At 54.7% G+C, this 26,450-nt stretch overlaps 1 protein-coding gene across 1 annotated transcript; it reads left to right on the top strand.

The window, feature by feature from the left end:
• Positions 1 to 1,279: 1,279 nt before the first annotated feature.
• On the top strand, positions 1,280 to 24,170 carry SENP1 (SUMO specific peptidase 1). The gene is made up of 15 exons (XM_050319678.1): positions 1,280 to 1,447; positions 2,442 to 2,882; positions 3,494 to 3,563; positions 5,892 to 6,045; positions 7,156 to 7,303; positions 8,453 to 8,556; positions 9,925 to 10,181; positions 10,322 to 10,376; positions 10,544 to 10,582; positions 10,714 to 10,798; positions 14,932 to 15,090; positions 16,286 to 16,417; positions 17,657 to 17,860; positions 20,098 to 20,177; positions 24,123 to 24,170. Exons 1-15 carry the CDS (start codon positions 1,280 to 1,282, stop codon positions 24,130 to 24,132), a joined length of 2,106 nt encoding a protein of 701 aa, XP_050175635.1. The 3' UTR covers positions 24,133 to 24,170.
• The last annotated feature ends 2,280 nt before the right edge of the window (positions 24,171 to 26,450 follow it).

Below are 26,450 nucleotides of genomic sequence, written 5' to 3'. Positions count from 1 at the left end.
GGTGTCCCCGTCCCCATGGGGTGTCCCCGTCCCCCGTGGGGTGTCCCCGTCCCCCGTGGGGTGTCCCTGCCCCCCAAGGGGATGTCCCCGTCCCCAGGGGGGTGTCCCTGTCCCCCGTGGGGTGTCCCTGTCCCCAGTAGGGTGTCCCTGCCCCCCATGGGGGTGTCCCTGTCCCCAGGGGGGTGTCCCCATCCCCCGTGGGGTGTCCCCGTCCCCGCTGTCCCCTCACTGACCTGGCTCGGTTCCCCGGCCCGGGCCGGGCTGGAGGAAGGTGAGGAGGAGGAGGAGGAGGGCGGCGAAGGAGAGCGCGGCCGACACGAGGAGCCGGGAGGAGTCGGGAGAGAGCTCCGGGACCGGCACCGGCACCGGCACCATGGCGGGAGCGGGGACAGCCCGGGACAGCACCGGGAGCGGCTCCGGGAGCGGCTCTGGGAGAGGCACCGGGACAGACCCAGGACAGCCCGGGAGCAGCACCGGGACTGACCTAGCGGACCGGGACAGCTCTGGGAGAGGCACCAGGAGTGGCCGGGACAGCCCGGGAACGGCACCAGGAGTGGCTCGGGACAGACCCAGGACAGCCCGGGAGCAGCACCGGGACTGACCTTAACGGGACCGGGACAGCCCCGGGAATGGCACCGGGAGCGGCTCCGGGACAGCCCCGGGAATGGCACCGGGAGCGGCTCCGGGAGAGGCACCGGGACAGCCCCGGGAGCGCCGGGATTGACCTTAACGGGACCGGCTGGAACGGGATCGGCTGTAGGGACACGATCGGTTATTATGGGATCGGCTGTAGGGACAGGACCGGCTATTACGGGATCGGCTGTAGGGACAGGATCGGCTCTGATGGGATCAGCTGTCATGGGATCGGCTGTAGGGACAGGACCGGCTATTATGGGATCTCCTGTCATGGGATCGGCTGTAGGGACACGATCGGCTATTATGGGATCGCCTGTCATGGGATCGGCTGCAGGGACAGGCTCTGATGGGATCAGCTGTCATGGGATCGGCTGTAGGGACACGATCGGCTGTCATGGGATCGGGATTGACCCGCACGGAATTGCCTGTAGGGAGCGGCTGTTCTGGGACCGGCTGGAACGGGATCGGCTGTAGGGACAGGATCGGCTCCAATGGGATCGGCTATAGGGACAGGTTCTGATGGGATCAGCTATCATGGGATCGGCTGTCATGGGATCACTGTAGGGACAGGCTGTGATGGGGTCACTGTAGGGACAGGATCAGCTCTAATGGGATCAGCTGTCATGGGATCGGCTGTAGGGACATGATCGGCTCTGATGGGATCAGCTGTCATGGGATCGGCTGTAGGGACATGATCGGCTCTGATGGGATCAGCTGCCATGGGATCGGCTGTAGGGACACGATCGGCTCCAATGGGATCGGCTGTAGGGACAGGATCGGCTCTAGTGGGATTAGCTGTCATGGGATCACTGTAGGGACAGGCTGTGATGGGATCACTGTAGGGACAGGCTGTGATGGGATCACTGTAGGGACAGGCTCTGATGGGATCAGCTGCCCCCCCTCCAGGGCAGCCCCCAGCCCTGCTCTGAGTGACCCCCAGGGTGACCCCAGGGTGACCCCCAGGGTGACACCGGCACTGCAGTGACGCCCTGCAGGGTGACAACTCCACAGGGTGACAACTCCACAGGGTGACCCCTTGCAGGGTGACCCCCCTTCTAGAAAGTGACCCCTCTATCAGATGGCCCCCCAAATGTGACCCCTTAAATGTGAACCCCAAATGTGACCCCCCCTATAGGTGACCCCTCTACAGATGCCCCCCAAATGTGACCCCCCTATAGGTGACCCCCCAAATGTGACCCCCAAATGTGACCCCTCAAATGTGACCCCCCAAATGTGACCCCTCTATCAGATGGACCCCCAAATGTGACCCCCCAAATGTGACCCCCTAAATGTGACCCCTCCAAATGTGACCCCTCTATAAGATGCCCCCAAATGTGACCCCTCAAATGGGACCCCCAAATGTGACCCCCCAAATGTGACCCCCCTATAGGTGACCCCTCTATCAGATGCCCCCCAAATGTGACCCCTCTATAGGTGACCCCTCAAATGTGACCCCTCAAATGTGACCCCCAAATGTGACCCCTTAAATGTGACCCCCAAATGTGACCCTCCAAATGTGACTCCCAATGTGAGCCCCCTATAGGTGACCCCAAATGTGACCCTCTATCAGATGCCCCCAAATGTGACTCTCCTAGGTGACCCCAAATGTGACCCCCAAATGTGACCCCTTAAATGTGACCCCCCAAATGTGACCCCCAAATGTAACCCCCCAAATGTGACCCCCCCAAATGTGACCCCCCAAATGTGACCCCTCCAAAGTGACCCCCCAAATGTGACCCCTCTATCGGCGCCTCCACCAAAGGCTGCCCCCCCAACGCTACCCCCCCAGTCCTCCCCCCCGCCAGGGGGCGCCCTCCCTCTCCGCTCTCTCATTCCATGACGTCACTTCCTCCATCTCCCGCCATCACTTCCGCCGCCGCCGCCGAGCCCGGGAAAACCGCGCGCGCGGCCGGGGCCGGTTCCGCTTCCGCTTCCGGCGCCGCTTCCGCTTCCGGCGGCGGCAGCGGCGGCTCCCGGGGCCGTTCCGGGGGTCGGGGCCGTTCCTGGGGCCGTTCCTGGGCTCGGGGCCGTTCTTGGGCTCGGGACCGTTCCCGGGGCCGTTCCCGGGCTCGGGGCCTTCTCTCGGCCCTTCCTCCTCCTCCTCCCCCGCCGTGGCCGCTCCTCGGTGCCCCCCACGCGTGTCCGTGACCCTCCCTCGGGCCCCGCGGGGCCGCTCGGCCGCCCTGCCCGCTCCGCCGCCGCCCCGCATGAGGATGGAGCGGGCCCGGGACCCCCCGGACAGGAAGGTGCGGACCCTTTCCCTTCTCCCCGTGGGAATCCCGGGATTTTGGGGGGGGCAGGGAGGGTGGGGAACCCTCGGGAGTTCGGGGGATTCCTTCCCTGAATCCTCTCCCCCTTTCCCAGCTGGAATTCCCTCATCCCAAATCCCCCCTAAAGGGATGGAAAACTCCCCTGGAAAGGTCAATCCCAACCCAAACCGTTCCAGGATCCCATGGGAATGACCGGGTGGGAATGCAGGGAAAGCTGCTCCAGGCTGGAATAACTGAGGGGAAAGCCCCAAATCCAGGGATTCAGGGAATGGGTGGGATTGGGAGGGACCCAAAGCTCATCCCATCCCATCCCATCCCCCTTCCCACATCATCCCAGGGGGATCCAACCCGGCCAGGGCTGGGAAATCCTCTGGGAAATCCATCCCAGGGCCTGTCCTTTGGGAATCCAATCCTGTTCCTTTGGGATCTGGGGCTGATCCTGTTCCTTTGGGATCTGGGGCTGATCCTGTTCCTTTGGGATCCAATCCTGTCCCTTTGGGATTTGGGATCCAATCCCATCCCTTTGGGATCTGGGGTTGATCCCATTCCTGTTCCCAATCCCAACCCTCTGCTCTTCCCCCCCTCAGTTCGTGCCCCCCAAGAGTTTTTCCTGCCCCTCTGGAAGTGCCTCCTGCGGCCTCGGCTTCTCCCCCCCAGGTGAGCGGGGTGGGGGGATTTTCCGGGATTTTCCTGCCTTTTCCTGTGGGGTTTTTAATTGGATTTTCCTGTGGCTTTTTCTGCCTTTTTTTCTGTTTTTTTTCCCTGTCTTTTTCCCCCTCCTTTTCCCCCTCCTTTTCCCCCTCCTTTTCCCCCTCCTTTTCCCCCTCCTTTTCCCCCTCCTTTTCCCCCTCTTTTTCCCCTCCTTTTTCCCCTCTTTTTCCCCTCTTTTTCCCCCTCTTTTCCCCCCTCTTTTCCCCTCTTTTTCCCCTCCTTTTCCCCTCCTTTTTCCCCCTCCTTTTCCCCTCCTTCTCCCCTCTTTTTCCCCCTCTTTTCCCCTCTTATCCCTCTTTCCCCTCTTTCTCCCCCTCTTTCCTCCTCTTTTTCCTCCTCTTTTCCCCCTCTTTTTTCCCTCCTTTTCCCCCCTCTTTTTCCCCTCTTTTTCCCCTCTTTTTCTCCCGTGTTTTCCTTTGGTTTCCCTCTGTTTTCCTCTGCATTTTCCTGCAGGTTTGCTGTGTTTTCCTCTCTCTTCCTGTGTTGTTTTCTTTCCCTGTGTTTTCCTGTGGTTTCCATGAGCGTCTCTGGGTGTCCCTGCCTGTCCGTGGGTGTCCCTGCCTGTCCCTGCCTGTCCCTGGGTGTCCGTGGGTGTCCCTGGGTGTCCGTGGGTGTCCCTGGGTGTCCGTGGGTGTCCCTGGGTGTCTGTGGGTGTCCCTCCTTTCCTTGGGTGTCCCTGGGTATCCCTGCCTGTCCCTGGGACTCCCTGACTGTTTCCCTGCGTGTCCCTGAGTGTCCATGGGTGTCCCTGAGTGTCTCTGGGTGTCCTTGAGTGTCCCTGCATGTCCGTGGGTGTCCCTCCTTTCCCTGAGTGTCCCTGACTGTCCCTGCCTGTCCCTGACTGTCCCTGCCTGTCCCTGGGTGTCCATGGGTGTCCCTCCTTTCCCTGAGTGTCCCTCCATTCCTTGAGTGTCCCTGGGTGTCCCTGAGTGTCCCTGCATGTCCCTGGGTGTCTGTGGGTGTCCAGGGGTCTCCCTGCCTGTCCCTGAGCATCCCTGGGTCTCCCTGCCTGTCCCTGGGTCTCCCTGCCTGTCCCTGGGTGTCTGTGGGTGTCCTTCCTTTCCTTGAGTGTCCATAGGTGTCCCTCCTTCCCCTGCATGTCCCTGCCTGTCCCAGGGTGTCCCTGGGTGTCCCTGGGTGTTCCTGCCTGTCCCTACCTGTCCCTGCCTGTCCCTGCCTGTCCCTGCCTATTCCTGCCTGTCCCTGAGTGTCCCTGAGTGTCTCTGGATGTCCCTGGGTGTCCCTCCTTTCCCTGAGTGTCCCTGCCTGTCCCTGGGTGTCCCTCCTTTCCCTGAGTGTCCCTGGATGTCCCTGGGTGTCCCTGCCTGTCCCTGAGTGTCCCTGCCTGTCCCTGCCTGTCCTTGGGTGTCCCTGCCTGTCCCTGCCTGTCCCTGGGTGTCCCTGAGTGTCCCTCCATTCCTTGGGTGTCCCAGGGTGTCCCTGCCTGTCCCTGCCTGTCCCTGGGTGTCCCTGCCTGTCCCTGGGTGTCCGTGGGTGTCCCTGCCTGTCCCTGGGTGTCCCTGCCTGTCCCTGCCTTTCCCTGAGTGTCCCTGCCTGTCCCTGGGTGTCCCTGCCTGTCCCTGGGTGTCCGTGGGTGTCCCTGCCTGTCCCTGTCTGTCCCTGGGTGTCCCTGGCGTGTCCCTTGCCTGTCCCTGCCTGTCCCTGCCTGTCCCTGCCCGTCCCTGCCTGTCCCTGCCCATCCCTGCCTGTCCCTGGGTGTCCCTGGGTGTCCCTGCCCGTCCCTGCCTGTCCCTGCCCATCCCTGCCTGTCCCTGGGTGTCCCTGCCCATCCCTGGGTGTCCCTGGGTGTCCCTGCCCGTCCCTGCCTGTCCCTGCCTGTCCCTGCCCGTCCCTGCCTGTCCCTGCCTGTCCCTGCCCGTCCCTGCCTGTCCCTGCCCGTCCCTGCCTGTCCCTGCCCATCCCTGCCTGTCCCTGGGTGTCCCTGGGTGTCCCTGCCCGTCCCTGCCTGTCCCTGCCCATCCCTGCCTGTCCCTGGGTGTCCCTGGATGTCCCTGCCTGTCCCTGCCTGTCCCAGGGTGTCTGTGGGTGTCCCTGCCTGTCCCTGTCTGTCCCTGGGTGTCCCTGCCTGTCCCTGGGTGTCCCTGAGTGTCCCTGCCTGTCCCTGGGTGTCCCTGAGTGTCCCTGCCTGTCCCTGGGTGTCCCTGGGTGTCCCTGCCCATCCCTGGGTGTCCCTGGGTGTCTGTGGGTGTCCCTGCCTGTCCCAGGGTGTCCCTGCCTGTCCCTGGGTGTCCCTGAGCTCCGGTGTCCCCGCAGACCCCGTGGAGTTGCCGTCCCTGTGCCGGCAGTGCCGGCCCCTGTCCTGCGGAGCCAACGGGCAGTGGAGGAGCTCGGGGGCCGTGGGGGCCTCGGGGCCGCAGAAACCCCGGCTCAGCAGGGGCTCCTTCCTGGAATCCCGCAAAAATCCCAGGTGGGTGCGGGGCTGGGGGCAGGGAAACCCCTGGGGTGGGGTGGGGGGCTGAGGGAGGGGAGAACGGGATCCCAGGGGGGCCCAGGGGAGTCCAAATGAGCCCAGGGGGAACTCAAATGTGCCCAGGGGACCCCAAATGAGCCCAGGGGGAACTCAAATGTGCCCAGGGGACCCCAAATGAGTTCAGATGAGCTCAGGGGACCCCAAATGAGCCCAGGGGAGCTCAGGGGACTCCAAATGACCCCAAATGAACCCAGGGGACCCCAAATGAGCCCAAGGGACCCCAAATGAGCCCAGGGGTGCCCAAATGAGCCCAAGGGACCCCAAATGAGCCCAAGGGACCCCAAATGAGCCCAGGGGTGCCCAAATGAGCCCAGGGGTGCCCAAATGTGCCCAGGAGTGCCCAAATGAGCCCAGGGGACCCCAAATGAGCCCAAGGGACCCCAAATGAGCCCAGGGGGAACTCAAATGTGCCCAGGAGTGCCCAAATGAGCCCAGGGGACCCCAAATGAGCCCAAGGGTGTCCAGATGAGCCCAAGGGACCCCAAATGAGCCCAGGGGACCCCAAATGAGCCCAAGGGACCCCAAATGAGCCCAGGGGTGCCCAAATGAGCCCAAGGGTGCCCAAATGAGCCCAGGGGAGCCCAGGAGGCCTTCTGGGCATCAACCCTAAACCCATTCTTTAAACCACCCTTAAACCACCTTAAGACCGTTCTTAAAACAGTCTTGAGACCATTTATATACTCATTTTTAAACCCATCTTAAACCCGTTTTTAAACCCATTCCTTAAGCCACCTTTGAGCCACCTTAAGACCATTCTTAAACCTGGTTTAAACCCCTCCTTTAAGCCACTCTTAATCTGCCTTGAGACCATTCTTAAGACCATTCTAAACCCATTCTTTAAGCCACCTTAAGACCATTTTTAAACCCATTTTAAACCCCCACCTTTAAGCCCCCACCTCAAGGCCACTCTTAAACCCACCCCAAACCCATCCTAAACTCGTTCTGGCTCCAGGACCCCACCCCGTTAACCCCAAAACCCAAAACTTTCCCTGGGGGGTGGGTGGGGTTTTTTTATCCCTTTTTTCCCTTTTTTTCTCCATTTTCCAGCAGCACCTCCAACAGTTTTGGGGGCAAGTCCAACCACCACTGCCACGGCTCGGCCTTTCCCCTCAAAGCCTCGCCCGGCCCCTCGTGCCGGAGAGGCCTCCTGAGCCCCAAGAAGACCCCCAGGCGCTTCATCAGCACGGCAGAGGAGGTGGGAGGGGGATTTAGGATGGATTTGAACCTGGTTTGGTCTCCCTGGGGGTTTGGTTTGGGTTTTTTTGGGGGGTTTTTGGGTGAGTGGAATGATCGGGACGTGGCCGTGCTGGAGGGAGGGGGTTTGGTTGTAGGAGGGGTTTGGTTGTAAGGGGGATTTGTCCTTGGATAAATTTTCCCCTCACTGAGCTTGGGAAAGGGTTTAGGGATGGGTCAGGAGGAGAGGAGGGGGAGCAGCAGTCAAGGGGGGAAGGTTTTGGGAGGGGAAAAGGGTAATAAATGGAGGGAGATGGGGAAAAAAGGGGGTTTGGCAGGCAGGGAGGGGGTGGGATTGGAGGGGAGGAGAAAGGAGGGAAGGGGAAAAGGGAAGGGGAAAAGGAAGGAAAGGGAAAGAGAAGGGGAAAAGGGAAGGAGGAGGGAAGGGAAGGGGAAAGGAAGGAAGGGGAAGAGGAAGGGAAGGAAGGAAGGGAAGGGAAGGGAAGGGAAGGAAGGGAAGGAAGAAGGAAGGGAAGGGAAGGGAAGGGAAGGGAAAGGGAAAGGGAAAGAAGGGGAAAAAGGGAAGGAAAAGAAGAGAAAAGGAAAGGAAGGAAAGGAGGAGAAAAGGGAAAGGAGAGGGAAAAGGGAAAGGAGGGAAAGAAGGGGGAAAAGGGAAGGGAAAGAAGGGGGAAAAGGGAAGGGAAAGAAGAGAAGGAAGGGAGAAAGGGAAGGAAGAAAGAAGGGAGAAAAGGAAGGGAAAGAAGGGGGAAAAAGGAAGGGAAAGAAGGAGAAAAGGGAAGGGAAAGAAGGGGGAAAAGGGAAGGGAAAGAAGGGAAAAAAGGGAAGGGAAAGGAAGGGGGAAAAGGGAAAGGAGGAGGAAAAGGGAAAGGGAAGGGAAAGAAGGGGAAAAGGGAAGGGGAAAAGGGAAGGGAAAGGGAGGGAAGGGATTATGGAATATCCTGAGTGGGAAAGGACCACCCAGCCCAGGGCTCCCCCCTGCGTGTGCAGCCTCCAAACCCCCCTTCCCCCGAGTTTCCCGGGGCTGTCCCGGGCTGGATCCTCGGGAATGACCCCTGGGAATGACCCCTGGGAATGAACCCTGGGAATGACCCCTGGGAATGACCCCTGGGAATGACCCCTGGGAATGAGCCCTGGGAACGTGTCCCTGCAGACGGTGCGGGAGGAGGAGCGGGAGATCTACCGGCAGCTGCTGCAGATGGTGACAGGGAAGCAGTTCTGCTCCTCCAAACCCTCCTCGCTCTTCCCCTTCCACCTGTGAGTAACGGGAATGGCCCTTTTCCCACCCCTGGGGCTGCTGGGAGCTGCTTTTCCTTACTGGGAGCTGCTGTTCCTTACTGGGAGCTGCTTTTCCATGTTGGGAGCTGCTTTTCCATGTTGGGAGCTGCCTTTCCTTACTGGGAGCTGCTTTCCTTACTGGGAGCTGCTGTTCCTTACTGGGAGCTGCTTTTCCTGATTATTCCTTTTCCTTACTGGGAGCTGCTTTTCTTTATTATTCCTTTTCCATGCTGGGAGCTGCTTTTCCTTGCTGGGAGCTGCTGTTCCTTACTGGGAGCTGATTTTCCTTACTGGGAACTACTTTTCCTTACTGGGAACTACTGTTCCTTACTGGGAGCTGCTTTTCCATGTTGGGAACTGCTTTTCCTGCTCATATTTCTTTTCCTGCTGGGAATTCCTATTCCTGCTCCTATTCCTTTTCCTGCTGGGAATTCCTATTCCTGCCCATATTCCTTTTCCTGCTCATGAAACTCCTTTTCCTGCTGGGAGGGAGCTGCTTTTCCTGAGCTCCTTTTCCCTCTGGGAGCTGATTTTCCTGCTCATATTCCTTTTCCTGCTGGGAGAGAGATGCTTTTCCCTCTGGAAGCTCATTTTCCTGCTCACATTCCTTTTCCTGCTGGGAGGGAGATGCTTTTCCCTCTGGGAGCTGATTTTCCTGCTCATATTCCTTTTCCTGCTCATATTCCTTTTTCCTGCTGGGAGGCAGCTCCTTTTTCCTCTGGGAGCTGATTTTCCTGCTCATATTCCCTTTCCTGGTGGGAGGCAACTCCTTTTCCTGCTGGGAGAGAGATGCTTTTCCTGCTGGGAGCTGCTTTTCCTGCTCATATTCCTTTTCCTACTCATGTTCCTTTTCCCTCTGGGAGCTCCTTTTCCTGCTGGGAGGGAGCTCCTTTTTCCTCTGGGAGCTGCTTTTCCTGCTCATGTTCCTTTTCCTACTGGGAGAGAGATGCTTTTCCTGTTCACATTCCTTTTCCTGCTCATATTCCTTTTCCTGCTCATATTCCTTTTCCTGCTGGGAGCTGCTTTTCCTGCTCACGTTCCTTTTCCTGCTGGGAGGGAGCTCCTTTTTCCTCTGGGAGCTGCTTTTCCTGCTCATATTCCTTTTCCTGCTCATATTCCTTTTCCTGCTCACATTCCTTTTCCTGCTGGGAGAGAGATGCTTTTCCCTCTGGAAGCTCCTTTTCCCTCTGGGAGCTGCTTTTCCTGCTGGGAGGGAGCTCCTTTTCCCCCTGGGAGCTGCTTTTAACTGCTCATATTCCTTTTCCTGCTGGGAGGCAGCTCCTTTTCCCCCTGGGAGCTGTTTTTCCTGCTCACATTCCTTTCTTTTCCCTGCTGGATTGCCCCCAGCTCCAGGTGCCCCAACAATTCCACCCAGCCCCTGCTGAAGGAGCCGTCCGGCGAGGAGGACTCGAAACCCTTCGAAGCCCCCCGAGCCGCCCCAGCCCCTCCCCACCCCCCCAGCACCCCCCCAATCCGGGGGCAGCCCCTTCCCAAACCCCCCCCTTGCTTTTCCCCCGCTTTCCCCTCCGGCATCTTCCCATCCAGCAATTCCAGAGCCCAGGAACGGGATGAGGCTCCACCGGCATCCACAGCCCAGCCCGAAGGTAAAAACAACCCCCCTCTAAATTAACTCCTCTTCTCCCCAAAAAATAACCTGGGAAGGGCTTAAATTCCCATCCAAACTTTCCTCCTGCCTGGATGGTGAGGAAAATGGAAGGTTCAGTGACTTTTCCTGTCCCTTCAGGCTCCGACTCCGTCATTTTGCTCAAGGTGAAGGATCCCAGGACGTCGGCGCCGAGGTGAGAGCCCTGGGAATTGAGGGAATGAGCTCCTGGAGGAAGGAAAAGAGGGGATTTGTTGGTTTATTTAGGGAGGTTTTCACCAGGAGACCCCACTTTCCATGTTTTTCCCACCAGGGAAAACCACTAAAATTTGTCCCTTTTTTTTTCCCTCTTTTTTTTTCCAGCCCTCCCTTCTTCCAGGCAGAGCTGTGGATCAAAGAGCTGTAAGTCCATGATTTCTTCTCTTGTTTTTTTTATTTTATTTTGTGGGGGATGAGAAATGAAAAGGTTGATGTTTTTCCTCCCCCTATAATCCCAAAAAAAAACCCTAAAGAGGTGTGGGTTTTGTTTCCAGGACCAGTGTTTACGATTCCCGAGCTCGGGAGAGGTTGAGGCAGATTGAGGAGAAAAAAGCTTTGGCTTTGCAGCTGCAGAACCAGGTGAGGAGGAGGAAAAAGAGGGGGAAAATGGGGGGAAAAAATGGGAAAAATTGGATCCAGTTCGGGAATGATGGAATATCCTGAGTGGGAAGGGACACACAAGGACCAAAGTCCAACTCCTGCCCTTGAACAGGACACCCCAAATCCCACTGATCCCCAAAATCCCAACCCCTGACCCTGAACAGGACACCCCAAATCCCACTGATCCCCAAATCCCAACCCCTGGTCCTTGCACAGGACACCTCAAATCCCACTGATCCCCAAAATCCCAACCCCAAATCCCACTGATCCCCAAAATCCCAACCCTTGGTCCTGCACAGGACACCCCAAAATCCCAGTGATCTCCAAAATCCCAACCCCAAATCCCACTGATCCCCAAAATCCCAACCCCTGGCCCTTGCACAGGACACCCCAAATCCCAGTGATCCCCAAATCCCAACCCTTGGTCCTGCATAGGACACCCCAAATCCCACTAATCCCCAAAATCCCAACCCCAAATCCCACTGATCCCCAAAATCCCAACCCCTGACCCTTCACAGGACACCCCAAAATCCCAGTGATCCCACAGGGAGCATCCAGTCCAACCCCTGGCCCTGCACAGGACCCTCCAAAAATCCCAGTGATCCCAAATCCCCGAGAGCGTCACTCAAACACTGCCATGTCCCTCGTGGGACTCGTGGGAAGGGCTGAATCCCTGACTTCATCCCTGAATCCTCCTGATCCCTGGAATCAGGGAATGCCCTGGGTGGGCAGGAGTGAATCCCTGAATCTCCCTGATCCCTGGAATCATGGAATACCCTGGGTGGGAAGGGGTGAATTCCTGAATCCCCCTGATCCCTGGAATCAGGGAATACCCTGGATGGGAAGGGGTGAATCCCTGAATTCCCCTGATCTCTGGAATCAGGGAATGCCCTGGATGGGAAGGGGTGAATTCCTGAATCCACCTGATCCCTGGAATCAGGGAATACCCTGGATGGGCAGGGCTGAATCCCTGAATCTCCCTGATCCCTGGAATCAGGGAATACCCTGGATGGGAAGGGGTGAATCCCTGAATTCCCCTGATCTCTGGAATCAGGGAATGCCCTGGGTGGGCAGGAGTGAATCCCTGACTCCATCCCTGAATCCTCCTGATCCCTGGAATCAGGGAATACCTTATGTGGGAAGGGCTGAATCCCTGACTCCATCCCTGATCTCTGGACTTCTGGAATGCCCTGGGTGGGAAGGGCTGAATCCCTGACTCCATCCCTGACTCCCTGCATCCCTGTGACTCCCTGGATCCCTGTGACTCCCTGTGGATCCCAATGGATCCCTGTGGATCCCACTGACACCGTGTCCATGCCCCAGAGGCTGCAGCAGCGGGAGCAGGCGCTGCCCGGGCGGGTGGATCTGAACCTGTGTGGGAAGGGCTGAATCCCTGAATCCTCCTGATCTCTGGAATCAGGGAATACCCTGGATGGGAAGGGGTGAATCCCTGAATCCCCCTGATCTCTGGACTCATGGAATGCCCTGGGTGGGAAAGGGTGAATTCCCTGACTCCATCCATGAATCCTCCTGATCTCTGGAATCCTGGGATGCCCTGGGTGGGCAGGAGTGAATCCCTGACTCCTCCTGATCTCTGGAATCAGGGAATACCCTGGATGGGAAGGGGTGAATCCCTGAATCCCCCTGATCTCTGGAATCAGGGAATGCCCTGGATGGGAAGGGGTGAATCCCTGAATCCCCCTGATCTCTGGAATCATGGAATGCCCTGTGTGACTTTCCACACCAGGATGAATCCCTGACTCCATCCCTGACTCCCCCGTGTCCCTGGACAATGCCCTGGGTGGGAAGGGGTGAATTCCTGACTCCATCCCTGAATCCTTCTGATCCCTGGAATCATGGGATCCCCTGTGTGGGAAGGGGTGAATCCCTGAATCCTCCTGATCTCTGGACTCATGGGATGCCCTGGATGGGAAGGGGTGAATCCCTGAATCCCCCTGATCTCTGGAATCAGGGAATACCCTGGATGGGAAGGGCTGAATCCCTGGATCCCTGTGGGTTCCTGTGGATCCCTGTGGGTTCCCATGGATCCCTGTGGATCCCACTGACACCGTGTCCATGCCCCAGAGGCTGCAGCAGCGGGAGCAGGCGCTGCCCGGGCGGGTGGATCTGAACCTGTGTGGGAAGGGCTGAATCCCTGGATCCCCCTGATCTCTGGAATCAGGGAATACCCTGGATGGGAAGGGGTGAATCCCTGAATCCCCCTGATCTCTGGACTCATGGAATGCCCTGGGTGGGAAGGGGTGAATCCCTGACTCCATCCCTGAATCCCCCTGATCTCTGGACTCCTGGGATGCCCTGGGTGGGCAGGAGTGAATCCCTGACTCCTCCTGATCTCTGGAATCAGGGAATACCCTGGATGGGAAGGGGTGAATCCCTGAATCCCCCTGATCTCTGGAATCAGGGAATGCCCTGGATGGGAAGGGGTGAATCCCTGAATCCCCCTGATCTCTGGAATCATGGAATGCCCTGTGTGACTTTCCACACCAGGATGAATCCCTGACTCCATCCCTGACTCCCCCGTGTCCCTGGACAATGCCCTGGGTGGGAAGGGGTGAATTCCTGACTCCATCCCTGAATCCTTCTGATCCCTGGAATCATGGGATCCCCTGTGTGGGAAGGGGTGAATCCCTGAATCCTCCTGATCTCTGGACTCCTGGGATGCCCTGGGTGGGCAGGAGTGAATCCCTGACTCCTCCTGATCTCTGGAATCAGGGAATACCCTGGATGGGAAGGGGTGAATCCCTGAATCCTCCTGATCTCTGGACTCATGGAATGCCCTGGGTGACTTTCCACACAGGGGTGAATCCCTGACTCCATCCCTGAATCCCCCGTGTCCCTGGACGATGCCCTGCGTGGGAAGGGGTGAATCCCTGGATCCCTGTGACTCCCTGGATCCCTGTGGGTTCCCATGGATCCCTGTGGATCCCACTGACACCGTGTCCATGCCCCAGAGGCTGCAGCAGCGGGAGCAGGCGCTGCCCGGGCGGGTGGATCTGAACCTGCGTGGGAAGGGATAAATCCCTGAATCCCCCTGATCTCTGGACTCCTGGGATGCCCTGGGTGGGCAGGAGTGAATCCCTGACTCCTCCTGATCTCTGGAATCAGGGAATACCCTGGATGGGAAGGGGTGAATTCCTGAATCCCCCTGATCTCTGGACTCATGGAATGCCCTGGGTGGGAAGGGGTGAATCCCTGACTCCATCCCTGAATCCTCCTGATCCCTGGAATCAGGGAATACCCTGTATGGGAAGGGGTGAATCCCTGATTTCCTGATCCCCGTGGATCCCTGTGGATCCCTGTGGATCCCACTGACACCGTGTGGATTCTGGCAGAGGCTGCAGCAGCGGGAGCAGGCGCTGCCCGGGCGGGTGGATCTGAACCTGTGTGGGAAGGGATAAATCCCTGAATCCCCCTGATCTCTGGAATCATGGAATGCCCTGGGTGACTTCCCACACCAGGATGAATCCCTGACTCCCCCGTGTCCCTGGATGATGCCCTGGGTGGGAAGGGGTGAAATCCCTGACTCCATCCCTGAATCCCCCTGATCCCTGGAATCATGGGATCCCCTGTGTGGGAAGGGGTGAATCCCTGAATCCTCCTGATCTCTGGAATTGTGGGATGCCCTGGATGGGAAGGGGTGAATCCCTGAATCCCCCTGATCTCTGGAATCAGGGAATACCCTGGATGGGAAGGGCTGAATCCCTGGATCCCTGTGGGTTCCTGTGGATCCCAATGGATCCCTGTGGATCCCACTGACACCGTGTCCATGCCCCAGAGGCTGCAGCAGCGGGAGCAGGTGCTGCCTGGGCGGGTGGATCTGAACCTGTGTGGGAAGGGATAAATCCCTGACTCCATCCCTGACTCCCTGGATCCCAGTGGATCCCTGTGGATCCCACTGACACCGTGTGGGTTCTGGCAGAGGCTGCAGCAGCGGGAGCAGGCGCTGCCCGGGCGGGTGGATCCAAACCTGTGTGGGAAGGGCTGAATCCCTGGATCCCTGTGGGTTCCTGTGGATCCCTGTGACTCCCTGGATCCCTGTGGATCCCCGTGGATCCCTGTGGATCCCACTGACACCGTGTGGGTTCTGGCAGAGGCTGCAGCAGCGGGAGCAGGCGCTGCCCGGGCGGGTGGATCTGAACCTGCGGGTGCCGCTGGAGAAGGAGATCCCGGTGACGGTGGGGCCGGAGCAGGAGCAGGAGGAGCATCCCAAGGGCCCCGAGGGAGAGGAGGAATTCCCGGAGATCACCGAGGTGGGTGGTTTAAATTATTGGAAATTTCGTTTTTTTAAAGGGCAAGTTTATTGTAGTGCAAATTTATTTTTTAAGGGCAGATTTTATTTTAGTGCAATTTATTTTTGTTTTCTTGCAAATTTATTTTTATTTTAGTGCAAATATTTGTTTTATTTTCTTGCAAATCTTTTGGATCCTCCTTGGATCAGTTGGGTTGAGCCCAGGAATTCCCAGTTCCATTGTTCAGTTCCCTTTGGGATGGGTTGGGCTGATCCTTTGGGATGGGTTGGGCTGATCCTTTGGGATCAGTTGGGCTGATCCTTTGGGATGGGCTGGGCTGATCCTTTGGGTTGATCCTTTGGGATGGGCTGGGCTGATCCTTTGGGTTGATCCTTTGGGATGGGCTGGGCTGATCCTTTGGGTTGATCCTTTGGGTTGATCCTTTGGGCTGATCCTTTGGGATGTGGGTTGGAGGCTCAGGAATTCCCCATCCCATCTGTGACCCCTTTGGGATGGGCTGGGCTGATCCTTTGGGATAGGCTGGGCTGATCCTTTGGGATGTGGGTTGGAGGCTCAGGAATTCCCCATCCCATCTGTGACCCCTTTGGGATGGGTTGGGCTGATCCTTTGGGTTGATCCTTTGGGATGGGGTGGGCTGATCCTTTGGGATGTGGGGCTGGAGGCTCAGGAATTCCCCAGCCTGGTTTGGATCCCCCTGGGATGGGCTGGGCTGATCCTTTGGGATGTGGGCTGGAGGAGCAGGAATTCTCCAGCCTGGTTTGGATCCCTTTGGGATGGGCTGGGCTGATCCTTTGGGATGGGGCTGGAGGATCAGGAATTCTCCAGGTTGATCCCTTGGGATGGGTTGGGCTGATCCTTTGGGATCGGGTTGGGTTGATCCTTTGGGATGGGTTGGGCTGATCCTTTGGGATGGGCTGGGTTGATCCTTTGGGATGGGTTGGGTTGATCCTTTGGGATGGGCTGGGTTGATCCTTTGGGATGGGATGGGCTGATCCTTTGGGATGTGGGACTGGAGGATCAGGAATTCCCCATCCCATCTGTGACCCCTTTGGGATGGGTTGGGCTGATCCTTTGGGATGGGCTGGGCTGATCCTTTGGGCTGATCCTTTGGGCTGATCCTTTGGGATGGGGCTGGAGGCTCAGGAATCGCCGGGGGGTCGGGAATTGCCGTTCCCAGCTCCGCGTGGTCCCGCAGGAGATGGAGAAGGAGATCAAGAGCGTGTTCCGGGGCGGGAACCAGGACGAGGTGCTGAGCGAGGCTTTCCGCCTCACCATCACCCGCAAGGACATCCAGACCCTCAACAACCTCAACTGGCTCAACGACGAGGTGGGGAATGCCGGGAATGCCGGGAATACTGTCGGGAATGCCGGGAATTCCGGGAATACCAGGAAATTTGGGAATACCGGGTGGCTCAACCAGGCCTGGGCACAGCAGGGATTTTGGGGGGTCTGGTGATGATGATGGTAATTATTAATTATTAATATAATGGTAATTATATGATTATTAATTAAATGGTAATAATGGTGATTATAATGATTGTGATAGTGATCAAATGGCGGTCGTAATAATAATTATTATGGTGATGAAATAATGGTCATCGTCATAATAGTGATAAAATAATTATTATTGTGATAATAGTGATAATAAAATAGTAGTGATAATAAAATAATATCATGATTATGATAATTATGATAATAAAATAAATAATATTGTAATGATGATAATAAAGATAATAATGTAAAATAGTAATATAATATAATAAGATAATATATAATACATATGTTATATATAATATATATAATATATATGTTATATTATAAATTATTATAATATTATATGTTATTATATTATTATATATTATATATTATATATAAGTATATAATATAATATTTATTGTATAGTATATTATATTATATATAATATATAAGATAATAACATAAAATAGTGATAGTGACCATCATGATGATGATAAAATAATGAAAATAATAATGATAAAGTAATTACTAATATAATGAAAATTATAATAAAATAATTATTATCCTAATAGTTCTAAAATAGCAATTGTTATTATAATAATTATAGTAAAATATAATAATTATACTAATAAAATAATAATTATTAGTATGTAATAATGATAATAATAAAAAATAATATAACCATACCAATGATTATTATAATAAAATAATGATGATAGTAAAAATCATTTTGATTCAAATAATAATGATGATAATAATAATAATAATAGTAATATGATGATTATGATGATAATAATAATAATAGTAATAAATGGCCATAGCCATAATAATAATAATAATAATAATAATAATAAATGGCCATAGCAATAATAATAATAATAATAATAATAATAATAATAATAATAATAATAAATGGCCATAGCCATAATCAGGACCACCCAAAACCCCCTCAACCAACAAACCCCCACTCGCCCACCCCCAAATTTCCCGATTTTTCCCTCTTTTTTTTTAATTTTTAACCCCCTGAACCACCCAAAAAAAACCCCTCTTGATGCCCCTCCCCCCCCTTTTTTATTTTTCCCCTGCCCAGATCATCAACTTCTACATGAACCTGCTGATGGAGAGGAGCAAGGAGAAGGGGCTGCCGGCCGTGCACGCCTTCAACACCTTCTTCTTCACCAAGCTGCGCTCGGCCGGCTACGGCGCCGTCAAGAGGTGGACCAAGAAGGTGGACATCTTCTCCGTGGACCTGCTGCTCGTGCCCATCCACCTGGGCGTGCACTGGTGCCTGGCTGTGAGTGCTGGGGGGGTTTGGGGTCAGGAGAAGTTTTTGGGGTGTTCAGGGGGGAGTTCTGGGGGTCAGGAGAGGTTTTTGGGGTGTTTGGAAGGTGGGACATCTTCTCCGTGGACCTGCTGCTCGTGCCCATCCACCTGGGCGTGCACTGGTGCCTGGCCGTGAGTGCTGGGGGGGTTTGGGGGGTCAGGAGAGGTTTTTGGGGTGTTTGGAAGGTGGGACATCTTCTCCGTGGACCTGCTGCTCGTGCCCATCCACCTGGGCGTGCACTGGTGCCTGGCCGTGAGTGCTGGGGGGGTTTGGGGGTGTTTGGGGTTGGGTTACAGGGATCTGGAGAGGTTTTTGGGGTGTTTGGAAGGTGGGACATCTTCTCCGTGGACCTGCTGCTCGTGCCCATCCACCTGGGCGTGCGCTGGTGCCTGGCTGTGAGTGCTGGGGGGGTTTGGGGGGCCAGGAGAGGATTTTGGGGTATTCAGGGGGAGTTCTGGGGGTCAGGAGAGGCTTTTGGGGTGTTTGGAAGGTGGGACATCTTCTCCGTGGACCTGCTGCTCGTGCCCATCCACCTGGGCGTGCACTGGTGCCTGGCCGTGAGTGCTGGGGGGGTTTGGGGTGTCAGGAGAGGATTTTGGGGTGTTTGGGGTGTTCAGGACGGAGTTACAGAGATCAGGAGCAGCGTTTGGGGTGTTTGGGATTGAGTTCCAGAGATTTGGAATGGCTTTTGGGGAGTATTTGGGGTGTTCAGGAGGGAGTTATGGGGGTCAGGAGAGGTTTTTGGGGTCTTTGGGATTGAGTTCCAGGGATCAGGAACAGCTTTTGGGGCAGTTTGGGGTGTTTGGGATTGAGTTACAGAGATCAGGAGTGGCTTTTGGGGTGTTCAGGGGGGAGTTCTGGGGGTCAGGAGAGGTTTTTGGGGTGTTTGGAAGGTGGGACATCTTCTCCGTGGACCTGTTGCTCGTGCCCATCCACCTGGGCGTGCGCTGGTGCCTGGCTGTGAGTGCTGGGGGGGGTTGGGGGGTCAGGAGAGGGTTTTGGGGTGTTTGGGATTGAGTTCCAGAGATCAGGAACAGCTTTTGGGGTGTTTGGGGTGTTTGGGATTGAGTTCCAGGGATCAGGAACAGCTTTTGGGGCAGTTTGGGGTGTTTGGGATTGAGTTCCAGGGATCAGGAACAGCTTTTGGGGCAGTTTGGGGTGTTTGGGAGGGAGATACAAGGACAGGAGCAGCTCTTGGGGTGTTTGGGATTGAGTTCCAGGGATCAGGAGAGGCTTTTGGGGTGTTTGGGATTGAGTTACAGGGATCAGGAGAGGCTTTTGGGGCAGTTTGGGGTATTTGGGATTGAGTTACAGGGATCAGGAACAGTTTTTGGGGTGTTTGGGATTGGGTTACAGAGATCAGGAGAGGCTTTTGGGGGTGTTTGGGATTGAATTACAGGGATCAGGAACAGTTTGGGGGGGTTGGGGTGTTCAAGAGGGAGTTACAGAGATCAGGAACAGCTTTTGGGGGAGTTTGGGGTGTTTGGGAGGGAGATACAAGGACAGGAGCAGCTTTTGGGGCAGTTTGGGGTGTTTGGGATTGAGTTCCAGGGATCAGGAACAGCTTTTGGGGCAGTTTGGGGTGTTTGGGATTGAGTTCCAGGGATCAGGAGAGGCTTTTGGGGCAGTTTGGGGTGTTTGGGATTGAGTTCCAGGGATCAGGAACAGCTTTTGTGGCAGTTTGGGGTGTTTGGGGTGTTCAGGAGGGAGTTACAGGGATCAGGAACAGTTTTTGGGGTGTTTGGGATTGGGTTACAGGGATCAGGAGAGGCTTTTGGGGGTCTTTGGGGTGTTTGGGATTGAGTTCCAGGGATCAGGAGAGGCTTTTGGGGCAGTTTGGGGTGTTCAGGAGGGAGTTACAGGGATCTGGAGAGGCTTTTGGGGTGTTTGAGACTGAATTACAGAGATCAGAAATATATTTGGGGTGTTCAAGAGGGAGTTACAGAGATCAGGAACAGCTTTTGGGGTGTTTGGGGTTGAGTTTCAGGGATCAGGAGAGGCTTTTGGGGCAGTTTCTGACCTTCAATCCTGGGGTTGGGGCACAAATTTCGTGGCTCTTTGCAAAGTTGGACTTGGGGGGGGGTGTGTTTTAAAATCGATCCTTTAGACCCCTGAGAGCCCCCCCAGACCCATGAGAGCCCCCCCAAAACCCTTTAGGGCCCCTATAAGGCCCCCCTGCCCCTCCCTGACTCGGTGTCCCATTCCAGGTCGTGGATTTCCGGAAGAAAACCATCACCTACTACGACTCCATGGGGGGCATCAACAGCGAGGCCTGCAGGGTCCTGCTGTGAGTATCCCGGGATTTGGGGGCGGGAACGGCCGGGGGAACCCCCTGGCTGCTGCCCCACAGCACCCCCAGCTCCTGGGGGGACAGGGACACTGTCCTAGAACACCCCATAACTCCTATGGGGTCACTGAGGACAGGCCCTATAACAGGGACACTGAGGACAAACCCTATAAAACCCCACAGGGACACTGAGGACAGGCCCTATAACCCCTCCACAGCTCATATGGGGTCACTGAGGACAGGCCCTATAACAGGGACACTGCCCTATAACCCCCCATAGCTGCTATGGGGTCACTGAGGACAGGCCCTATAACAGGGACACTGCCCTATAACACCCCATAGCTTCTATAGGGTCACTGAGGACAAGCCCTATAACAGGGACACTGCCCTATAACACCCCATAGCTCCTGTGGGGTTACTGAGAACAGGCCCTATAAACACCCCACAGGGACAGGGGGACAGGCCCTATAACCCCCCCAGCTCCTATGGGGTCACTGAGAACAGGTCCTATAACCCCCCACAGGGACAGGGGGACAGACCCTATAACCCCCCATAGCTCCTGTGGGGTCACTGAGGACAGGCCCTATAACAGGGACACTGCCCTATAACCCCCCACAGCTCCTATGGGGTCACTGAGGACAGGCCCTATAACAGGGACACTGCCCTATAACATCCCATAGCTGCTATGGGGTCACTGAGGACAGGCCCTATAACAGGGACACTGAGGACAAACCCTATAAAACCCCACAGGGACACCGAGGACAAACCCTATAACCCCCCACAGCTCCTATGGGGACACTGAGGACAGGCCCTATAACCCCCCACAGCTCCTATGGGGTCACTGAGAACAGACCCTATTAACAGGGACACTGAGGACAGGCCCTATAACCCCCCACACTCCTATGGGGTCACTGGGGACAGGCCCTATAACACCCCACAGGGACAGGGGGACAGACCCTATAACAGGGACACTGCCCTATAACACCCCCCAGCTCATATGGGGTCACTGAGGGCAGGCCCTATAACAGGGACACTGCCCTATAACACCCCCCAGCTTCTGTGGGGTCACTGAGGACAGGCCCTATAACAGGGACACTGAGAGCAGGCCCTATAACCCCTCAAAGCTCCTATGGGGTCACTGAGGGCAGGCCCTATAACACCCCACAGGGACACTGAGGACAGGCCCTATAACCCCCACAACTCCTATGGGGACACTGAGAACAGACCCTATAACACCCCATAGCTCCTATGGGGTCACTGCGGACAGGCCCTATAACAGGGACACTGCCCTATAACCCCCCATAGCTCCTATGGGGTCACTGCCCTATAAAACCCCACAGGGTCACTGAGGACAGGCCCTATAACAAGGATACTGCCCTATAACACCCCATAGCTGCTATGGGGTCACTGAGAACAGGCCCTATAACAGGGTCACTGAGGACAGGCCCTATAACACCCCACAGGGACAGGGGAACAGACCCTATAACCCCCCACAACTCCTATGGGGTCACTGGGGACAGGCCCTATAACAGGGACACTGAGGACAAACCCTATAAAACCCCACAGGGACACTGGGGACATGCCCTATAACACCCCACACTCATATGGGGTCACTGAGGACAGGCCCTATAACAAGGACACTGCCCTATAACACCCTATAGCTCCTGTGGGGACACTGAGGACAGCCCTATAACAGGGACACTGAGGACAAGCCCTATAACAGGGACACTGCCCTATAACACCCCACAGCTCCTGTGGGGTCACTGAGGACAGGCCCTATTAGTACCCCCCAGCTCATATGGGGACACTGAGAACAGACCCTATAAACCCCCACAGGGACGGGGGGACAGACCCTATAACCCTCCACAGCTCCTATAGGGTCACTGAGGACAGGCCCTATAACAAGGACACTGCCCTATAACACCCCATAGCTGCTATGGGGTCACTGAGGACAGGCCCTATAACAGGGACACTGCCCTGTAACACCCTATAGCTCCTGTGGGGTTACTGAGAACAGGCCCTATAAACACCCCACAGGGACAGGGGACAGACCCTATAACAGGGACACTGAGGACAGACCCTATAACAGGGACACTGAGGACAGGCCCTATAACAGGGACACTGCCCTATAACACCCCACAGCTCCTATGGGGTCACTGAGGACAAACCCTATAACACCCCCACAGCTCCTCTGGGGTCACTGAGAACAGACCCTAAAGCCCCCCACAGGGACACTGAGGACAAACCCTATAACCCCCCCCACAGCTCCTATGGGGTCACTGAGGACAGACCCTATAACAGGGACACTGCCCTATAACACCCTATAGCTCCTGTGGGGACACCGAGGACAGGCCCTATAACCCCCCACAGCTCCTATGGGGACAGGGGACACTGTCCTAGAACACCCCACAGCTCCTCTGGGGTCACTGAGGACAGACCCTATAAAACCCCACAGGGACACTGAGGACAGGCCCTATAACAGGGACACTGCCCTATAACCCCCCACAGCTCCTATGGGGTCACTGAGGACAGACCCTATAAACACCCCACAGGGACAGGGGGACAGACCCTATAACACCCCCCACAACTCTTATGGGGTCACTGAGAACAGACCCTATAACAGGGACACTGAGAACAGGCCCTATAACACCCCACACTCCTATGGGGTCACTGAGAACAGACCCTATAAAACCCCACAGGGTCACTGAGGACAGGCCCTATAACCCCCCCCACTCCTCTGGGGTCACTGAGAACAGGCTCTATAAACCCCCCCCCTCCTTCCTCCCCTTTTCCCCTCCCCTCTCCCTTTTCCCTCTCCCTGCTCCCTCTTTGGGGTTTTTGGGAGCTGTGGGGTCGGGATTTCCCCCCGTGGGGCCGTGGCTTTGTAGGATTTTTCTCCTCTGGGGTCGTGGCACCCCCTTGATCCCACTTTTTTGGGGGGAAAACAGGGATTGGGATCATTCCCAGTCCTTCCCAGCACCTTTCCCGGCCCTGTGAGTTGATCCCGGGCCGTTCTCCCACGGGATGTGATTCCAAAGGGGGAGCTGCTCCCTCTTTTTTCCAGGCAGGGCTTTCCAGGGGTTGTGATCCGGGATTTTGGGGATTCAGGGAACTGTTCCTTCATCATCCCAGCTTGGTGTGGTGGGAAAAGCCCCAAAATCCTGGAAAAACTCTTCCCCTCTTCCTTAATCCTGTTCTGGAGGGAGGAAAAGCCCCAAAAACCTGGAAAAGCTGTTCCCTTTTTCCTTAATCCCTCCCTGGAGGGAGGAAAAAAACCCCAAAAACCTGGAAAAGCTGCTCCCTTTTTCCTGAATCCCTCTCTGAAAGCAGGAAAAAAACCCAAAAACCTGGAAAAGCTGTTCCCTTCTTCCTTAATCCTTCCCTGGAGGGAGGAAAATCCAAGGAAAGAGCCCCAAAAACCTGGAAAAGCTGTTCCCTTTTTCCTTAATCCCACTTTGAGGGCAGGAAAAAACCCCCAAAAACCTGGAAAAACTCTTCCCTTTTTCCTTAATCCCACTTTGAGGGCAGGAAAAACCAAGGAATAAAAACCAAAAACCTGGAAAAGCTGTTCCCTTTTTCCTGAATCTCTCTCTGAAGGCAGGAAAAACCAAGGAAAAAACCCAAAAACCTGGAAAAACTCTTCCCCTCTTCCCTAATCCTGTTCTGGAGGGAGGAAAAGCCCCCAAAAACCTGGAAAAATCCCATTTTTTCCCCCATTCCCACCCCTTGGCTCTTTCCCAGAGCCCGGAATTGGCTCCTTCCATCCCGGATTCCTTCGATTCCCAGCGGGAAATGAGGGAAAAGAAACTTCCCCCTCTCCCCAAACTCATTTTATAGGGATAAAATCAGATTATCCCAACCCAACCCTTGCAGGGGGAGCCGAAAATTCCGGCTGTAATTCCCAATTTTTTTTTTCTTTTTTTTTATTTTTTTTTCGTTTTTTAGGAAGTTTTAAAATTGGTTGAAAAGCAGTTGGGAGGATCCCACCTTGGAAAGGAGGGGCTGGAGGTTTCTGCTCATGGTTAGTGACCCTTTTTTCCTGCTTTCAATCTTTTAGAGCTTCCTAAAAAATAAAAAAAAAACTAAAAAAAACCCTAAAAAAAAAACCACCAAAAAATAAAACCTAAAAAAAACCTAAAAAAACCCCTAAAAAAACCCCTAAAATAGAAAAAAAAACCTAAAAAAACCCTAAAAAACCCCTAAAATTAAAAAAAAAACCCCTAAAAAAACCCCCTAACCCCTCCCCAAAATAGAAAAAAAAAAAAAAACTAAAAAAAAAAAAAAAACTAAAAAAAACCCTAAAATAAAAAAAAAAAAAACAAAAAACCCTAAAAAAACCCCCATAAAATAAAAAAAACCCTAAAAAAAACCTAAAAAAAACCTAAAAAAACCACCCTAAAATAAAATAATAAAAAACCAAAAAAACAAAAAAACCCACCCTAAAATAAAAAAAAACTAAAAAAAACCCTAAAATAAAGAAAAAATAAAAAAACCCCTAAAATAAAAAAAAAAGAAAAAACCCTAAAAAAATCTAAAATAAAAAAAAGCTAAAACCCCTAAAATAAAAAAAAACTAAAATAAAAAAAAACTAAAATTAAAAAAACACTAAAAAAAAAAATACACTAAAAAATACCCCTAAAATAAAAAAAAAACTAAAAAAAAACCAAAAAACCCCCACCTAAAATAAAAAAAAAACCTCCAGGAGGTGTCTGCAGAGCTGGGTGACACTTGGTGACATCAGCAGCCCCTTTAGGGCCATTGGGGACATTTTGGGGCCACCCCCTCGTGTCTTTGGGGTCCTTTGAGAAGGTGCCACTCCTGGAGGATGATGATGGTTCTTGGGGGTCTTCCTGCTCCTTTTGGGGTCTCCAGGAGGTGTCCCCAGAGCTGGGTGACACTTGGTGACATCAGAACCCCCTTTAGGGCCATTGGGACCATCCTGGGGCCACCACCTCATCTTCTCAGGTTCCTTGGAGAAGATGCCACTCCTAGGGGTCTTCCTGCTCCTTTTGGGATCTCCAGGAGGTATCCCCAGAGCTGGGTGACACTTGGTGACATCAGCAGCATCTTTAGGGTCATTGGGGACATTTTGAGGCCACCACCTCATCTTCTCAGGCTCCTTGGAGAAGGTGCCACTCCTGGGGGTCATCCTGGTCCTTTAGGGTCTCCAGGAGGTATCCCCAGAGCTGGGTGACACTTGGTGACATCAGCAACCCCTTTAGGGTCATTGGGAACATCTTGGGGCCACCCCCTCGTGTCTTTGGGGTCCTCTGAGAAGGTGCCACTCCTGGAGGGTGATGTTGGTTCCTGAGGGGTCTTCCTGGTCCTTTGGGGTCTCCAGGAGGTGTCTGCAGAGCTGGGTGACACTTGGTGACATCATCAACCCCTTTAGGGCCATTTGGGACCATCTTGGGGCCACCCCCTCGTGTCTTTGGGGTCCTCTGAGAAGATGCCACTCCTGGAGGGTGATGTTGGTTCCTGAGGGGTCTTCCTGGTCCTTTGGGGTCTCCAGGAGGTATCCCCAGAGCTGGATGACACTTGGTGACATCAACAGCATCTTTAGGGCCATTGGGACCATCTTGAGGCCACCACCTCGTGTCTTTGGGATCCTCTGAGAAGGTGCCACTCCTGGAGGGTGATGATGGTTCCTGGGGGTCATCCTGCTCCTTGGGGTCCCTCAATTTCCCTTTTCCTTGGAGTGACGTGTCCCTGTTTCCCATCCTTCCCTTCCAGGCAGTACCTGAAGCAGGAGAGCCTGGACAAGAAGAGGAAGGAATTTGATGCCAACGGGTGGGCCCTGCTGAGCAAGAAGAGCCAGGTGGGATTTGGGAAGGGGGTCCTGCTCCTTCCCATCCACATTCCAGCTTCCCATCCACCTTCCCATCCATCTTCCCATCCATCTTCCACCTTCCCATCCACCTTCCCATCCACCTTCCCATCCATCTTCCCATCCATCTTCCCATCCACCTTCCCATCCACCTTCCCATCCACCTTCCCATCCACCTTCCACCTTCCCATCCACCTTCCCATCCACCTTCCACCTTCCCATCCACCTTCCCATCCACCTTCCACCTTCCCATCCACCTTCCCATCCACCTTCCCATCCATCTTCCCATCCATCTTCCACCTTCCCATCCACCTTCCACCTTCCCATCCACCTTCCCATCCATCTCCCACCTTCCCATCCACCTTCCCATCCACCTTCCACCTTCCCATCCACCTTCCATCCACCTTCCATCCACCTTCCACCTTCCCATCCACCTTCCCATCCAC

This window comes from Myiozetetes cayanensis, unplaced genomic scaffold (genome assembly GCF_022539395.1).
Source record: "Myiozetetes cayanensis isolate MyiCay16 unplaced genomic scaffold, myiCay2020 scf228, whole genome shotgun sequence".
In the NCBI taxonomy this organism is placed as follows: Eukaryota; Metazoa; Chordata; class Aves; order Passeriformes; family Tyrannidae; genus Myiozetetes; species Myiozetetes cayanensis.
The sequence above is the reverse complement of the archived record's forward strand: the minus strand, read 5'-3'. Positions and strand labels throughout refer to the sequence as shown.

Excerpts from the sequence above, each read along its gene's own strand:
- SENP1 (XM_050319678.1), top strand. The coding sequence starts at position 1,280 with ATGATCGGCTCTGATGGGATCAGCTGTCATGGGATCGGCTGTAGGGAC. Across the intron at positions 1,448-2,441 it reads TTAGCTGTCATGGGATCACT|GGGGCGCCCTCCCTCTCCGC; the intron begins GTAGGGACAGGC and ends CCCCCCCGCCAG. Across the intron at positions 8,557-9,924 it reads TCGCTCTTCCCCTTCCACCT|CTCCAGGTGCCCCAACAATT; the intron begins GTGAGTAACGGG and ends GATTGCCCCCAG.